General features: G+C 45.7%; 1 protein-coding gene across 1 annotated transcript; it reads right to left on the bottom strand.

Annotated features, from left to right (window-relative positions):
* Positions 1-3904: 3904 nt before the first annotated feature.
* LOC137142206 (acidic mammalian chitinase-like) lies at positions 3905-7424 on the bottom strand (the record flags this gene model as incomplete). The annotated part of the gene is made up of 5 exons (XM_067531443.1): positions 3905-4290; positions 5618-5753; positions 6080-6196; positions 7040-7222; positions 7326-7424. Coding segments are annotated over 5 exons (819 nt in total), but the record flags the coding sequence as incomplete, so codon positions are not given.
* Between the last annotated feature and the right edge of the window lie 4432 nt (positions 7425-11856).

The raw sequence follows: 11856 nt of genomic DNA, 5'->3' as shown, positions 1-11856 counted from the left end.
TGCTGAAATTCCAGTAATCCCCAATATATCTGGTTTACACAACAGCTCCAATGTTGTCCCCACTGTTGGAGCTGAACTGGATGTAACAAGGGAGTAAAATTTCAGAACGTGGTCCTAGTGTGGACAAGACTGAAAGAGGAAAGAACAAATATGAGTGCTCTGCTGACCATACTTTAAAAACACCTGGGAATAACTGCAGCATCTATGCATACATAAAAACAAGTGTATATTCTGCAAGAACATACGTGGACTTTCTCAATGCCCTTTGCTGAAAACTCTCTTAAACCAAACCTATAAAATAAATCATGGATTTTAAGTTATCTTTCCAGAGTTTCCTGTATCCCCAACTTATACCCATTGCCACAGCTTTCAGTTCAACTCCCAGAACAAAGCTAAAATTAAACAAACTCCTTCTTGACATGCCCTGCATACAACCACTGACCTGGCAAATTCCTGCAGCCTACCCCGGGCCGCTGCCTGCTTCTTTCTGCTGCCTGCCTCTGCCTATTATATATATAGATATGGCAAGGTTATCCACTCCCATCCAATTATATGTCCTGAGTTCGCATATTTTAACTCCCCACTTCCTGAATTTTCCCCTCCTACGTCCTGTGCTCAGGCCTATGTTTTGAGGAAATAACCACAACAGAAAAACACAAGTTGCGCCATAAAAAGGCAGCTGGTAAAACTTGTTCTAGAACAGCCAGCAGCTGCAATAAGAGCAGCAGTTCCGATCAATAATGGCCCCGTTTAGCAGGCCAGCCAGCCGCCCACTCACTCCTCCACAGCTAGGAAGAGTGTAGAGCGCTTGTGAAATGTATGGTGAAATGTACCATGGTGCCATTATTTGTCCACTTTATCCACATGTCAATTACTATTATTATTACCACAGTAACTAGAGGCCTCAACCCATTATGCCCCTATCAGAATAAGAGACAGTCCCCGTCCCGGAAACCACTATGTAAACAGATAAGACAGAAGAAGGGTGGCAGAATGGAAATGTGTGTCTTGCCACTTACTCCCAACTCCTGTTGCTTACGTGGCCCAGTAGCTAATTAGCTGCCTTCTCCCATTTATACAAATAGAGTGGCAATAAGTTTGTCCTGATATTCATCTTCCCTTTCTTCATTTGTCCCATTGCTCTTAGCAGAACCCACTGGGTCTTGCGCTAAATTATTCCGCTTCCTCCTCAAGGTTACACCCTTCAAATGTGTGTAGGCCGCCATGCCCCTTCTTTAGTCACGGTAGAGCCAAGCTGCAGTAGACATTATTTAGTTCTCTTCATCTTTCCTCATATACAAAGTCCTCCAGCTCCCTGATCCGGTCTGAGATCCCTCTTATTTTGTCACAATGTTCCATAGCATGTTCTAAGAATGCCCGTGCATGTGTGTGCATGAACACCTTTGTCCAGTGTGATTTTATCTCACCCCTCTTTTGGCTATTTCTTCCTCAACCTCACCCAGAAGAAAATTCATGACTGAGGCCAGGTCTAAAGTTACCTGAGAATTCGGCAGCAGGTGAATAGCCTCGCCAGAAGTGGCTCTGTGACTGGGAAACTATAATGCTGGTTAAAGCATTAGAGAATGTGTTGTAGGGAACAATTCTGCAGTGGTGGGGGCATGAGCTATACGACCTATCTATCTTTTCTCTCTCTACACCCCCTCTGTATTCATTCATTCAGATGGGAAAAGGTGGAATAGTTCTGCCTGCAGATACTCATGTTCACTCAGGTTCCCCGGGGACGTTGTGCATCCTGGTCACTGTGAAGTGTTAAAGGTATTATCTGACTTTACCATGGAGCAATCAGTTTTAGAAGAGGGAATTCTGTACTGAACTTGGTGAGTCAGGCTCTATTTGGCTCATCAAGATCACGTTTCCACTTACTGAAGATGCTGTTTGCGTTTAGACACGTTTCAGGTTGTAAGCATTCATTTGGCCAGAACCTCTTTGGTATCCAGTGGCAACTCCACTCAGGCTGACAACATACAACATTCCCGGCGCTTCGTTCATACCTATCTGGGTCAGATGCTCAGCTTCCGTAAATCCATAGCTCCATTGACTGCAGTACAGCTGCTCTAAGGCACACCCAGCTGAGGATCTGGCCTGAATTTCTTTGAGGGTTCTTGCACCTGAGCTACTACATGTACAAGCAGATGTTGTATTTCACCAGAGAAAAAATTGCTCTAAAGTAAACTGTGTCCCATGTTCATTTTCTGGAGGACAAAGAGAACATACCACAGATCGTCAGTTATCTGACAGCTCATCTGCACGGGCCATGCAAGATGCTCCACTGCAACTGAAATAGGAGGCACTCTGCATTCTGGGAAGGGGGCAGGTGTTGTAAAGAGATCCAGATTTAAAACTGGTTCAGAAGACACTAGCCTTGAATCTAAACTGTGACCGTCTAGAGAAGGCGAAAGATGCCAGGCTCCTACCCCCTGCTGCAATGATGGACCTGCAAGTGGAAAAAAGCACCCAGACAATGAAACTGGCATTTTACAGACTGGCATTTTACAGCCAACCACCCAAAGGAATGGCCGAAGCTAAGGCAATCAGCCTGCAGAGGCAGGGTAATCTCCTGGGGATTGTGTTCCATGAACTGGTCTGAAAAGCAGAGGTAGCAGGTGCTAAGATGTCTTACTGTTAGGGCCATTTCTGTGAATTAAAAATGCCCTAAAAGAGAGTCTGTGGCATAAGGACACAGCATAAGAACTGAAGGGAATAGAGTTTATCACCTTCATTCTGAGGAGGCGTATCAAGGACTCCTCTAGACGAGGGGCCTGATTCTCTTCTCCTTCACACCAGTCTTACCACTGAGTCACTCCTATTATCTTTATTATTTAGATTTCACCTAGGCAAGCCACTCTTCATTTACACTAGTGTCGGTGTGAGGAGAATTAGGGCCAAGCTGGTCTTTTTGTGTCTGTTAGAGATGTAGTGTCATTATGCAAAGGTAAATGGAGGGTTCAAGGCACGCACTTCAATTCAATGATATTAGCTGTGATGATTTGTCTTCTCAATATATGCTCTATTGTGACTTTAAGGCCGCAGGAACCTTCATTGTCTCGAAGTTGTCTGATGCTTAAAGGGGCACCCTGAGATAATTTAATCTCCATTAGGAGCTGTAGGTTGTAGTAGGCTGTCACAGCGGGTGTAAGGCTGTGCCATGCTACAACCGCAGCTATTCAGTTCCCACATTTCTCCAAGCAAGGTAGACGAGTGCATGAAGATGTCTTGTGTAGCCTTCACCAGCGCGGAGGGAAGTAAATCGCACAATAAGGACTTGGTGTGTGGGAATACTCAAAAAGGACAGCTCTGAACAACCAACACAATGATCAGTGTCAGCAGCACTTCCAAAGCGCTATGCAAGTTAAAGACAGGGATGGTTCAAACCTATTCCTATTTATCTACTGTATGCAACACGCTCTGCTTGTTTAGATCAAACCGTAAGACAAGCAACCTGGCCCAGGGGATAGGGCACTGGACGGGATATCACAAGACCTAGGTTGTGTTGTCAGCTCTGGCACTAATTCGCTACGTGTCACCTTGGACAAATCTCTCCCACTCTCTGTGCACCCCATTCTCCCTCTGGAAGATTGCTATAAGGATATTTACCTTCTTTTGAGATTGAGGGAAGAAAAGCGTCCCTATGTGAGATAACATGATCATCATAAGATGAAAGTATATGAGCTGAGATGGAGAGGGAAACAAATCTGAACCACAGAAAGACCTGAGGAAGTGTCTGACTAAGCCAGGCTCGGCCTGTGTTAAACATCTGGCCTATGCAGTTCTGTGCTGCATTGGCCGAGCAGACACTATACAAAAGAGAATATTATTTCTTCTGGTTAAAAGCAGTGTCATCAATCGCGCAGCAGACAGACAACACACACGTTAATGCCTTATCCCTACCAAGCGGCTTTTTTTAATAGGGAAAGAGGGGCTCTGCCAGGACCATTCCAGTTACAATATGTTACTCCTCAGTGTTTGTTCTGAGCTGGGGATGGGGTTAATGTTTTGGATAGTTACAGCACTTGCAGCTATCATCGAAGACAAGGCCAGATGGACAGGTGAATCCATAAGTCCTGCCTCCAGCACATACGTAGAAGGCCGTCTGATCTTCGGGGTTGGCATAGCTGCCATCTTGTTTGCCAGCACAGAATTGATCATCTGGGGGAATAACTGGAGGGATAGTTGTAGAGCCACCTGAACCAGGTGTCACTGGAGGGTCTGTTGTTGTAGGGCAGTCTGGCACTGGAGGGTCTGTTGGAGGGCAGTCTGGCACAATTGGATCTAAAATGAATAATTAACGATACATTAAGAGGCATGGATTCAGGCAGATGCCAACTGCACATGTGCTCATGTACACCCGTCTACATTTCTCAACTCTACACTTCATGACTTGGAATGACTGTTACCTTAGTGCTCACCAGGGACCGAACCTGGGACCACCAGAGCTAAGAGAATGATCCTGTATAACTTGATCTAACGCACTGAACCTCACAGGTAAAAGCTGTAGCAGACTCATAGCCTCTGCAGATCAAGCACAGAGTGACGATGGCTCACGTGCACTGAAAAGTGGGTTGCAGAGACTTGTTCTAGACTTGTAATTCTGGCTCTGGATTAACTAGCAGGATGCTGCCTTGATGAAATCACAAAACAATTCAATGCCTCAGTTTCCCCATCAGAATAGGGCAAGTAATATTTATCTGCCTTATATTCTTTGGCATCCTTCCATCTCGAGAGACCATGGATATGCGCCCCTGAGAAGTAAAACGTTTACTCAGTTGGTTTCATGGAGTACCTCTCCAGGGTACAAGCCTGGGTAAATAATATTGAGGTCCTGAGTTGCCCATGCCTCTCAGCGTCACCAGTAACGTCCAGAGGAGAGGAAGAACCAATACCTCTGGTACCTGATCTGCTGCAGGAATTGCCAGAGAGATACTAAAACGTTAGTACCTGACTGCCTTAGGGGCTCCACTCTGGGTTTTCTGTCTGAGTTTACTCTCACAGCCTTACATTCTCCCGAATTCACCCACAAGGCTGCGGAGCTTTTCTGTCAGGGGTTCCTCCCTTAGCCTTTTGCCCTCCCAGGCTACCTACAAGGCACTGGGTTTGATGAGCCGCAGGTCCTATTGTCTACTCTCATTATGGTAACAGCATCGCCTGACCTGATGTAAGCCTGACCTGCCTTATATATGTTGTGAGGATTAACTAGCTCACAAAGCTCTTCCAAAACCTAAAGCGCTAGACGAGGGCTCAGTGGTATCAGGCTACCACACGTAGCAAAATTCTGAACTTTGCCTCATCAATAGCTTTCTAAAGCTCCTATTTAGCACATGACCAGCACTTGCATTTTCATAGACGTGCAAATGGAAACAGGAGATCAGGTTTCAAATATGTGTTTTCAGGGTGACACTCCTCTCTCTGCAGGGGGCTAGCACAAAAATCTATCTGGCTATGCTTATGTTCTACCTAACACCTATATTGAGGACTTTATGTGGACCTACTCCTCATTCTGGCCCCCTGCAGAGAAGTGAATTTCATCCTACCATGGTGAGAAAGGTTTATTGAACCTCCTAATTATATAGGCCTGAAATATTCATTAGCATCATCTTACCATTTGTTTCGAGGAGTCTCTTCAGCTCACTTATTAGGGGATACTTTCCTTCGTTGCAGAAAGAGCCCAGGAAATCGCCCAGGTCAATAGCCCATACCATGGCACCTCCAAAATTCTTTTCCTTCAAGTATTTAACCTATCAGAAAAAAAATCATGAAGTTATCGATAAAATGACCAGAGATGCTTAGGAATCCCTTTAAAAATTTCAGCACACACTGAAACCAGTAACTGCTGAGCTAGGCGGGGACCACAGAACTGCTAGGTGGTAGAGCGCCCCAGCTCAAAAATCAGCGCTTTGGGAAACATTCCCATCACATTCACAGTCACATAATACAATACGAATGAAGTTGCAAATATATACTTTAACAAGAGACTCTGAAATGCATGGAATTGAAGCCACGTGCTTTCCAATAACTGGAGCGGAGCAGAAGTAAAGCTTACTTGAAAAGTTAAAGGTCTTACTTTGTGTTTATAGCTGCACTTGTCGTCATATCCAACCCATTCGTTCCCCTTAACAGCATATGGGACTTTCTGGTCGTCAATCCATCGAACTTCAGCTGTGTTAAGGAATGTGCAGATCTGCCAAAACAGCATGGTGTTAACTCCTCGTTCAGGAGTCATAAGGTGAAGTCACTGGGCCGGATCTTGTTCCCATTTTAGTCTGCTTTGTGCCAGCCTGGCAGCCCAACTGGCCAGCTAGGAGCTACTCTCATGTGCAGAGTTGGTATACCCTGCCTTACTGCCTCCTTGCGGTCCCTAGGCCACATGGCTGAGCGGAGGAGATGTGGCCACATCACAGCTATACTCCAATCCCCCAGAATAACCCCTTGGGCTCCGCAGCAGCAAAAAGTAATTTAGAGCAGCCTTGGTTTAATCTGCATCAGGGACTGACCTGGCCTTGAGTATAGGGGAGATGAAGTGGACATAAAGGTGGTATGGTATAGTATAGCCACCGTTGCCCAGCTCCCATGCAGGACCTGAGCTGAACAGAACTCTTGCACACATGACGCTCTAGTAGCCCAATAGCGCTCTTACATTGCAACACTGGTGTAAGTGGGATGAGAATACGTCCCCTCGTGTACAGAAGAGAGAGAAACCCAGCAACAAACCCAAGTGAAAATGTCACCTCGAATTCATAAAAGCACATGCCAAAAAATCTCCAATTATGGGCCAGATTCTCAGCGGCTACAAACTGGCATAGCTCCATTGAAATCAATGGGCCTGATTCTCATTGACACGAAGCCCCCTCTAGCTATCTAGCCATGTAAAGGGGCCCGTAAAGTGAGCATATGGCCCCTCTGCACTGCCAGAGTGACGTAAAGGCATCTCCGTTTTGCATGAGGATCAGGACCAATGGAACTACCTCAGTTTACACCAGCTCGGGATCCGGGCCACAAAATCTAATTTTCTCAAGCTCCTCACCTCATAATAAGCCCAGAAACCAGCTTCCCGGGTGTAAGGCCCAGCAGACCCAGCGCCGGATGCTGGGGCACCAACACCTGTGTTACTGCTGGTAAGCGTAAAGCTACGGCCGTAGGTGGGGAATCCCATCAGGAGCTTCTCGGCTGGGACACCGTTGTCATTCCAGTATTCCATGGCGTATTTCTGCAGAGATGCAAATAGAAAACCTTTTTACCACCACTGCCCATCACTCTCAGCATCCTCTTGGGGAAAATAAAAAAGGAGTTGCTGCTGTCTGTCCCCTTACACAGTTCAAGTACTTGTAGTCACCGTAGTCAGCGGATCCTTCATAGAGCGGGCTGTTGTGCCCTGTGACGGGATCCCAGCCTCCGTGGAAGTCGTAGGTAGATAATTTTTAATAATAATTTTTAAATAAGTTGCCCCCCCCCTTTTTTTTTTTTTGCATCAACACATGCAATAGCAGACTTGTTCAGTTCCTGTTTCATAAATGTAATTGTCTTAGTGCATAACAGTCTAATTAAAATCCACTTAATTTTTAAATAATTTTAAAATCCATAATTTTTAAATAAGTTGCCCCCCCCCGTGTTTTTTTTTTGCATCAACACATGCAATAGCAGACTTGTTCAGTTCCTGTTTCATAAATGTAATTGTCTTAGTGCATAACAGTCTAATTAAAATCCACTTCCATTAATCACCTCCCTTTTTGTCATTAGCAATGTGTACCCAGTAATCCACTAATAATAAGCTCAGTTATCACCAACCTCAAGAGTATGAAGAACCATAGGCGTGCGCCTGGGGTGTGCCGGGTGTGCCTAGACGCACCCTAATGCAGGGGTATGAAATATACCCTTTTTATCCATCCCACGAATGTTTTTCTTATGTTGCCTGCGGCGCCATCTCGCTTAGTTTAAAGCCCCATCGAAAGTGTGAAAGGCACACGGTTTCTTGGCGGACGGAGCAGCATGATTTTGTGTCATTTCTCGGCGGAGACACTGCAAGAATTCCGCCGGTGGGTAATTCAAATTTGACACCCCTGATAAAGATTACCTGAGTGCACACCCTAATGAAAATTCCCTGGGTGCACACCCTAATTAAATGTGCTGCACATGCCTATGTGAAGAACCGTGTATTTATCATCAGTCTGTCCTCATCTTTATCCTCCTCCTTGTAGTGAGGGGCTGTGGAAGATACATTGTGACGCATTTGAGATAGTGACGTGGTGGGGTTGGTTAGGGCCGCTTGAAGAGTAAACATGCTATGCTGTATAAAAGCCTGAAATGCAAGTAATTAAATGAGACTCAGCCATGAACCCCTCTTGGAGTGTCTGGCCCTTCCTCTGCAGCCCGCTTCGCAGCGCTCTAGGGTCTTCCTCTGCTGTTTGGAGCGTATGCCGTGATTAAAGATAAGTGTACCTAATTGATGTGGGCCTGTTTTTATTCCTCACCTAGTATCCAGAACCTGCAAGCAGCTGTGATCAGCGGTGCCTGGCATAACATTCCTTCACTGCAATGAAATTATCCTCACCACAATTCTACCATTATTCTGTATGCACTGCTCCCGCCATCACATTCCCGGCTTGATCTGTTTTCTCAGAGCACCCTTAATCACTTTCCTAGTCATTATCCTCACTGTTGGTTTGGTTCATCATCCAGTGAAGTCAATGGAAAGACTAGCACTGGATCAGGACGTATCTTCATTATCTCATCATCATCGCATTACGATTTTCTGTTTAATGCTCCCATTATCCACTTGGGATTTCCAACCACCGCAACCTCCACCTTAACTTTTCATCACCATCCTCTGCATTCCCATTCTCAGCAATCTCCTTCCATTCCATCATCACCATTTCACTATCTATATTTCCCTAATGAATCACCATTCTTCTCCTCATTTCTTCAACCCTTCCCCATTCCTGCCCTCAATGTGCTGCATAAGCCTTCTGCATGTGGGTGATTCTTACCCACTAAGTTGAAAGTAGCCAAAAATCAATTAGAGCAAAGTCTGTGCTAAAACATACCCATGTAGGATGCTGCTGTTTCATAGACTTTAAGGCCAGAAGGGGCATTGAACGGTCTAGTCTGACCTTCATAAGACAATGTTAGAAAGGCTACATATTTCTTTGAATCCCAGCCACACCTTTCATTTCTAGGCAAGGAACGAAACCTCCATTCCTGAAACTCATGTGAAGCGACTGCCTGGTTTCTGTGTTCAGTTCCAGCCTCTGGGGGAAGCCAGACAATGGGAGATCTTCAAAGAAAATACTGAGATCACGTCTAAATCAAGGATCCAGACTCTAAACTGGTGTAAAAGGGCAAACACCGGCTCTGCTGACCTGAAGCTGCATTACACCCATTTTTACCAGCTGAGGATTTGGACCAATAGGATTATGTCTGATTTCTTCAGCCCCACTTCCACGCTCAGTTACATGCATGACATACAAGCCCCATCAACCTTTGATTTCCCTGTTACACTAAAAAGCTTGAACAGCAAAAAACAACGGTCTAAATGCGATGTTACTCCTCCAAAGACTGGCATTTTACAGCCAACCACCCAAAGGAATGGCCGAAGCTAAGGCAATCAGCCTGCAGAGACAGGGTAATCTCCTGGGGATTGTGTTCCACGAACTGGTCTGAAAAGCAGAGGTGGGGCCGGTTTTGTTCAACATCTTTATTCATGATCTGGAGGATGGGGTAGATTGCACCCTCAGCAAGTTTGCGGACGACACTAAGCTGGGGGAGTGGTAGATACCCTGGAGGGTAGGAATAGGATACAGAGTGACCTAAACAAACTGGAGGATTGGGCCAAAAGAAATCTAATGAGGTTCAACAAGGACAAGTGCAGAGTCCTCCACTTAGGAAGGAAAAATCCCATGCACAGCTATAGACTGGGGACCGACGAGCTGGGCAGCAGCTCTGCAGAAAAGGACCTGGGGGTAACGGTGGATAAAAAGCTGGATATGAGTCAGCAGTGTGCCCTGGTTGTCAAGAAGGCTAATGGCATATTGGGCTGCATTAGGAGGGGCATTGCCAGCAGGTCACGGGAAGTGATTATTCCCCTCTATTCGGCATTGGTGAGGCCGCATTTAGAATATTGTGTCCAGTTTTGGGCCCCCCACTACAAAAAGGATGTGGACAAGTTAGAGAGAGTGCAGCGGAGGGCAACCAAAATGATTAGGGGGCTGGAGCACAGGACTTATGAGGAGAGGCTGAGGGAACTGGGCTTGTTTAGTCTGCAAAAGAGAAGAGTGAGGGGGGATTTGATAGCGGCCTTTAACTACCTGAAAGGGGGTTCCAGGGAGGATGGGGCTAGGCTGTTCTCGGTGGTGGCAGATGACAGAACAAGGAGCAATGGTCTCAAATTGCAGGGCGGGAGGTCTAGGTTGGACATTAGGAAAAAGTTTTTTACTAGGAGGGTGGTGAAGCACTGGAATGGGTTACCTAGGGAGGTGGTGGAATCTCCATCCTTAGAGGTTTTTAAGCTGAGGCTTGACAAAGCCCTGGTTGGGATGATATAGCTGAGGTTAGTCCTGCTTTGAGCAGGGGGTTGGATTGGAGGCCTCCTGAGGTCCCTTCCAACTCTAATATTCTATGATTCTATGATTCTAGGTGGCAGGTGCTAAGATCTCTTACTTTTAGGGCCATTTCTGTGAATTAAAAATGCCCTAAAACAGTCTGTGGCATAAGGACACAGCATAAGAACATAAGAGAATAGAGTTTATCACCTTACCACTGCGTCACTCCTATTATCTTTATTAGTTATATTTCACCTAGGCAAGCCACTCTTCATTTACACTAGTGTCGGTGTGAGGAGAATTAGGGCCAAGCTGGTCTTTTTGTGTCTGTTAGAGATGTAGTGTCATTATGCAAAGGTAAATGGAGGGTTCAAGGCACGCACTTCAATTCAATGATATTAGCTGTGATGATTTGTCTTCTCAATATATGCTCTATTGTGACTTTAAGGCCGCAGGAACCTTCATTATCTCAAAGTCGTCTGATGCTTAAAGGGGCACCCTGAGATAATTTAATCTCCATTAGGAGCTGTAGGTTGTAGTAGGCTGTCACAGCGGGTGTAAGGCTGTGCCATGCTACAACCGCAGCTATTCAGTTCCCACATTTCTCCAAGCAAGGTAGACCAGTGCATGAAGATGTCTTGTGTAGCCTTCACCAGCGCGGAGGGAAGTAAATCGCACAATAAGGACTTGGTGTGTGGGAATACTCAAAAAGGACAGCTCTGAACAACCAACACAATGATCAGTGTCAGCAGCACTTCCAAAGCGCTATGCAAGTTAAAGACAGGGATGGTTCAAACCTATTCCTATTTATCTACTGTATGCAACACGCTCTGCTTGTTTAGATCAAACCGTAAGACAAGCAACCTGGCCCAGGGGATAGGGCACTGGACGGGATATCACAAGACCTAGGTTGTGTTGTCAGCTCTGGCACTAATTCGCTCCGTGTCACCTTGGACAAATCTCTCCCACTCTCTGTGCACCCCATTCTCCCTCTGGAAGATTGCTATAAGGATATTTACCTTCTTTTGAGATTGAGGGAAGAAAAGTGTCCCTATGTGATATAACATGATCATCATAAGATGAAAGTATATGAGCTGAGATGGAGAGGGAAACAAATCTGAACCACAGAAAGACCTGAGGAAGTGTCTGACTAAGCCAGGCTCGGCCTGTGTTAAACATCTGGCCTATGCAGTTCTGTGCTGCATTGGCCGAGCAGACACTATACAAAAGAGAATATTATTTCTTCTGGTTAAAAGCAGTGTCATCAATCGCGCAGCAGACAGACAACACACACGTTAATGCCTTA

The sequence above is a fragment of the Emydura macquarii genome, unplaced genomic scaffold, assembly GCF_026122565.2.
Source record: "Emydura macquarii macquarii isolate MOO-44397 ecotype Brisbane River unplaced genomic scaffold, CSIRO-AGI_Emac_v2 contig_3220, whole genome shotgun sequence".
NCBI classification, from domain to species: Eukaryota; Metazoa; Chordata; order Testudines; family Chelidae; genus Emydura; species Emydura macquarii.
This window is presented reverse-complemented; position numbering and strand designations above follow the sequence as displayed.